Here is a 6,727-nt window from a genome sequence, read left to right on the forward strand (position 1 = left end):
AGGAGAAGAGAGGACTGGCCGTACTGAGTGAGTTAAGTGGAGTGTTTACCTAGAGGTAACGTGTCCGTCTAGGAAGCGAGAGAATCTGAGCGCACTGGTTTGAATCACACTCTCAGTTGCCAGTATTTTTTTCCCCTCCACTAGACCTTGAGTGGTGGTCTGGATGTTAGTCATTCACATGAGACAATAAACGGAGGTCCCGTGTGCAGCATTCATTTAGCGCACGTAAAAGAACCCATGGCAACAAAAGGGTTGTCCCTGGCAAAATTCTGTAGAAAGATCCACTTCAATTGGAAAACAAATACAATTGCAGGCAGAAAGAAATACAAAGAAAAAGGGTGGTGCTGTTAGTGTAGCGACGTGCTCTTCCTGTGGAGAGCAGCCCAGATTTCACGCAGAGAAATCTGTTGTGACAAAAAGGGTAATACAAATACAAATACAAGTACCATGTGAAAATTGCTCATGGCAGTATAGCAGCAGCACAGTGATGACACTGGGTGTTGTCTTTCTTTGCTTTTCGCAGGAGACGTTCAATCTGCACACCAGCGGAGACCAGGAGACCTTTACCATAGCATACCAGACTCTAACCACACCAGGAGACCTTTACCATACCATATCAGACCTTTACCACACCAGGAGACCTTTACCATAGCATACCAGACTCTAACCACACCAGGAGACCTTTACCATAGCATACCAGACTCTAACCACACCAGGAGACCTTTACCATAGCATACCAGACCCTAACCACACCAGGAGACTTTTACCATAGCATACCAGACCTTTACCACACCAGGAGACCTTTACCATAGCATACCAGACTCTAACCACACCAGGAGACCTTTACCATACCATATCAGACCCTAACCACACCAGGAGACCTTTACCATACCATATCAGACCTTTACCACACCAGGAGACCTTTACCATACCATATCAGACCTTTACCACACCAGGAGACCTTTACCATAGCATACCAGACCCTAACCACACCAGGAGACCTTTACCATACCATATCAGACCTTTACCACACCAGGAGACCTTTACCATAGCATACCAGACCCTAACCACACCAGGAGACTTTTACCATACCATATCAGACCTTTACCACACCAGGAGACCTTTACCATAGCATACCAGACTCTAACCACACCAGGAGACTTTTACCATACCATATCAGACCTTTACCACACCAGGAGACCTTTACCATAGCATACCAGACTCTAACCACACCAGGAGACTTTTACCATACCATATCAGACCTTTACCACACCAGGAGACCTTTACCATACCATATCAGACCTTTACCACACCAGGAGACCTTTACCATAGCATACCAGACCCTAACCACACCAGGAGACTTTTACCATACCATATCAGACCTTTACCACACCAGGAGACCTTTACCATACCATATCAGACCTTTACCACACCAGGAGACCTTTACCATAGCATACCAGACCCTAACCACACCAGGAGACTTTTACCATACCATATCAGACCTTTACCACACCAGGAGGCCTTTACCATAGCATACCAGACCCTAACCACACCAGGAGACTATTACCATACCATATCAGACCTTTACCACACCAGGAGACCTTTACCATAGCATACCAGACCCTAACCACACCAGGAGACTTTTACCATACCATATCAGACCTTTACCACACCAGGAGACCTTTACCATACCATATCAGACCTTTACCACACCAGGAGACCTTTACCATACCATATCAGACCTTTACCACACCAGGAGACCTTTACCATACCATATCAGACCTTTACCACACCAGGAGACCTTTACCATACCATATCAGACCTTTACCACACCAGGAGACCTTTACCATACCATATCAGAAAAGACCTTTACCACACCAGGAGACCTTTACTTTACCAAACCACATCAAGCCTTTACCATGATGATGGAGTCTCCCGTTGGACTGACGGATGAGTAGGCAGGCAGGTTTATCTGTCGGTGTCAGCTCATTGTTCCGACATTAGCCAGGCTGCCTGACCAGCACAGGTGACTTTTTTTTTTTAGTGAAGAGGAGTTACCATACCATATCAGGAAAGACCTTTACCACACCAGGAGACCTTTACTTTACCAATCCACATAAGACCTTTACCATACCATATCAGGAAAGACCTTTATCACAGCAAGAGACCTTTACTTTACCAATCCACATAAGACCTTTACCATACCATATCAGGAAAGACCTTTATCACAGCAAGAGACCTTTACTTTACCAATCCACATCAGACCTTTACCATACCATATCAGGGAAGACCTTTACCACACCAGGAGAGCTTCACCACAGCAGTAGACCTCCGCATTAGGGGACGCTGACCACATCGGCAGCATGAAGAGCCACAGCAGACGTGGCGGCCCTCCGTACGGCTACTGCTGCCCTCTGGTGGTGGTTCTGGCTGTGCTCGTGTTGTACGCGCTGTGTCCAACCACAGCACAGAACACCACCGTGGCACCGGACACCACAGCACAGAACACCACCGTGGCACCGGACACCACAGCACAGAACACCACCGTGGCACCGGACACCACCGCATCCCCAGGTAATGAATAAATGAATGATACGGATACTTATATAGCGCCTGCCCTTGGTCACAGACCAAGCCCTAAGCGCCTAACGAAGACGGAGTCCTTTGATGATACGGATACTTATTTTGCATCTGTCTTTAGTCAGAGACCAAGCTTTAAGCGCTTCACAAACACGGGGTCATTTGCACAACAGGCTGCCTACCGCAGTACCAGGGTAGAGCCAACAGATGGCTGCCATTGGCTGCTCATCATTTGTTTCCTACGTCATTCAGTCAGATTTCAGGTCTGCACACATACATACTCAAGACATGTAACATTTTATGTGTATGACCGTTTTGTTTATTTATTTGGCCCGCCATGTAGGCAGCCATACTCTGTTTTCGGGAGGACAGTAAGTCGTGTGGACACATGTAGCTTTGGGTTTGGGCAAAACTCTTTCCAGTTCACTCGCCAGTGATGGTCACGATTTCATGGTTGTGCAGAACTGTGCAGTTAGGAAATATTAACAAGAATAACTTCATTAAGGCTTGGTGTTTCACCGTAAAAAGCAGTTCAAATTGTTTTCGTGAGCCTAAGCAGAAAGGTTTGAATTGTCCTTTCTGTGAGCGTGTGTATGAATCGGAGATCCATTTCATATTTATTTATCACAGATACTATTTGGTTAGAGAGCAGTTTAATCTTACAAAATGTTATAAAAAGGCGTATTTCTCTTCACTATAATTACATATTTCTGTATTTTGTCTTATATTTCATGTAAATCATATTTTATGCCAATGCTTTACACAAACCTGTGACAGGCAGCCTAGGTCTGATTGCGTTGTTGGGTTAATGCGAAGGTTAGGAAAATGCAGCCTATATGTATTTATGTATTTATTTATAATGTGGTGTGTAGCATTACGGATCTCTGTGCATGCTCACACACATCCTCGAAACTGAAACTGAAGCCCAAATTGCTGTCCGTGTGTACAGAACAAGATCCATCATGGTCGTTCTGCCTCAGTTATTGTGAACAATCACTAGCGACAAGCGACAACCGAAACATCCTGGTTAAAAATGTTTTCCTGTTAAAAAAAGAAGAAGAAAAAATCACCAAAAAAATTGGTGTGTTGTATTGAGGAAGTCTCCAGCTGTTCACAACCTTCAGTGAATCCTAGTTTGACATGGGAAGGATGTTGATAATGTGAATTGGAAAGAGTGTGTGTGTGTCTGTGTCTGTGTCTGTGTAGAGTCTGTGTGTAGAGTCTGTGTGTGTGTCTGTGTTTCTCTTTTTTTCATTTAACATCTTTTCATTTTGTCATTTGCATAAAAGACATAAAATGTGTAAAAAGTGTGTGTCTGAGTGTGTGTTATCACTGTTGTTATAATGACACAGGTGATAGTGTTATCACTGTTGGTATAATGATACAGGTGATAGTGTTATCACTGTTATAATGACACAGGTGATAGTGTTATCACTGTTATAATGACACAGGTGATAGTGTTATCACTGTTGATATAATGATACAGGTGATAGTGTTATCACTGTTGGTATAATGATACAGGTGATAGTGTTATCACTGTTGGTATAATGATACAGGTGATAGTGTTATCAGTGTTGTTATAATGACACAGGTGATAGTGTTATCAGTGTTGTTATAATGACACAGGTGATAGTGTTATCACTGTTGTTATAATGACACAGGTGATAGTGTTATCACTGTTGTTATAATGACACAGGTGATAGTGTTATCAGTGTTGTTATAATGACACAGGTGATAGTGTAATCACTGTTAAAATGACACATGTGATAATGTTATCACTGTTATAATGATACAGGTGATAGTGTTATCACTGTGGGTATAATGACACAGGTAATAGTGTTACCACTGTTATAATGACACAGGTGACAGTGTTATCACTGTTGGTATAATGATACAGGTAATAGTGTTATCACTGTTATAATGACACAGGTGATAGTGTTATCACTGTTGGTATAATGATACAGGTGATAGTGTTATCACTGTTATAATGACACAGGTGATAGTGTTATCACTGTTGATATAATGATACAGGTGATAGTGTTATCACTGTTGGTATAATGATACAGGTGATAGTGTTATCACTGTTGGTATAATGATACAGGTGATAGTGTTATCACTGTTAATATAATGATGCAGGTTATAGCGTTATCACTGTTGATATAATGATGCAGGTGATAGTGTTATCACTGTTGTTATATTGATACACGTGAGAGTGTTATCACTGTTGTTATTGTGATGCAGGTGATAGTGTTATCACTGTAGTTATAATGATACAGGTGATAGTGTTATCACTGTTGGTATAATGATACAGGTGATAGTGTTATCACGGATGTTATAATGACGCAGGCGATAATGTTATCACTGTTATAATGATACAAGTGTTAGTGTTATCACTGTTATAATGATGGAGGTGATAGTGTTATCACTGTTGTTACAATAATGCAAGTGATAGTGTTACAACTGATATAATGATACAGGTGATAGTGTTATCACTGTTGGTATAATGATACAGGTGATAGTGTTATCACTGTTGGTATAATGATACAGGTGATAGTGTTATCACTGTTGGTATAATGACACAGGTGATAGTGTTATCACTGTTGATATAATGATACAGGTGATAGTGTTATCACTGTTGGTATAATGATACTGTTGATAGTGTTATCACTGTTATAATGACACAGGTGATAGTGTTATCACTGTTGGTATAATGATACAGGTGATAGTGTTATCACTGTTGATATAATGATGCAGGTGATAGCGTTATCACTGTTTGTATAATGATGCAGGTGATAGTGTTATCACTGTTGTTATATTGATACACGTGAGAGTGTTATCACTGTAGTTATAATGATACAGGTGATAGTGTTATCACTGTTGGTATAATGATACAGGTGATAGTGTTATCACGGATGTTATAATGACGCAGGCGATAATGTTATCACTGTTATAATGATACAAGTGTTAGTGTTATCACTGTTATAATGATGGAGGTGATAGTGTTATCACTGTTGTTACAATAATGCAAGTGATAGTGTTACAACTGATATAATGATACAGGTGATAGTGTTATCACTGTTGGTATAATGACACAGGTGATAGTGTTATCACTGTTGGTATAATGATACAGGTGATAGTGTTATCACTGTTGGTATAATGATACAGGTGATAGTGTTATCACTGTTGGTATAATGACACAGGTGATAGTGTTATCACTGTTGATATAATGATACAGGTGATAGTGTTATCACTGTTGGTATAATGATACAGGTGATAGTGTTATCACTGTTGGTATAATGATACAGGTGATAGTGTTATCACTGTTGGTATAATGATACAGGTGATAGTGTTATCACTGTTGTTATAATGATGCAGGTGATAGTGTTATCACTGTTGGTATAATGATACAGGTGATAGTGTTATCACTGTTGTTATAATGATACAGGTGATAGTGTTATCACTGTTGATATAATGATACAGGTGATAGTGTTATCACTGTTATAATGATACAGGTGATAGTGTTATCACTGTTGGTATAATGATACAGGTGATAGTGTTATCACTGTTGATATAATGATACAGGTGATAGTGTTATCACTGTTGGTATAATGACACAGGTGATAGTGTTATCACTGTTGATATAATGACACAGGTGATAGTGTTATCACTGTTGGTATAATGACACAGGTGATAGTGTTATCACTGTTGGTATAATGATACAGGTGATAGTGTTATCACTGTTGGTATAATGATACAGGTGATAGTGTTATCACTGTTGGTATAATGATACAGGTGATAGTGTTATCACTGTTATAATGATACAGGTGATAGTGTTATCACTGTGGTATAATGATACAGGTGATAGTGTTATCACTGTTGATATAATGATACAGGTGATAGTGTTATCACTGTGGTATAATGACACAGGTGATAGCGTTATCACTGTTGATATAATGATACAGGTGATAGTGTTATCACTGTGGTATAATGATACAGGTGATAGTGTTATCACTGTTGGTATAATGACACAGGTGATAGTGTTATCACTGTTGATACAATGATACAGGTGATAGTGTTATCACTGTTGATATAATGATACAGGTGATAGTGTTATCACTGTTGATATAATGATACAGGTGATAGTGTT

The 6,727-nt window shown here is 40.1% G+C and overlaps 1 protein-coding gene across 7 annotated transcripts in view; it reads left to right on the plus strand.

The window, feature by feature from the left end:
• The first annotated feature begins 844 nt into the window (after positions 1–844).
• The window catches only part of LOC143290346 (mucin-like protein), a 90,171-nt gene continuing 84,288 nt past the window's right edge, over positions 845–6,727 (plus strand). For 4 of the 7 annotated variants that reach the window (XR_013056366.1, XR_013056367.1, XM_076599700.1 and 1 more), the window contains exon 1: positions 845–2,574. Coding sequence is in view for 5 of the 7 variants with exons in the window: in XM_076599700.1 (XP_076455815.1) it covers positions 2,364–2,574 (211 nt within the window). In the remaining 2 variants the exon portion in view is untranslated. The remainder of the gene's footprint in view (positions 2,575–6,727) is intronic. The other 3 variants (XM_076599699.1, XM_076599701.1, XM_076599702.1) reach the window with 3 other exon arrangements.

This window comes from Babylonia areolata, chromosome 15 (genome assembly GCF_041734735.1).
Source record: "Babylonia areolata isolate BAREFJ2019XMU chromosome 15, ASM4173473v1, whole genome shotgun sequence".
Classification (NCBI taxonomy): domain Eukaryota; kingdom Metazoa; phylum Mollusca; class Gastropoda; order Neogastropoda; family Buccinidae; genus Babylonia; species Babylonia areolata.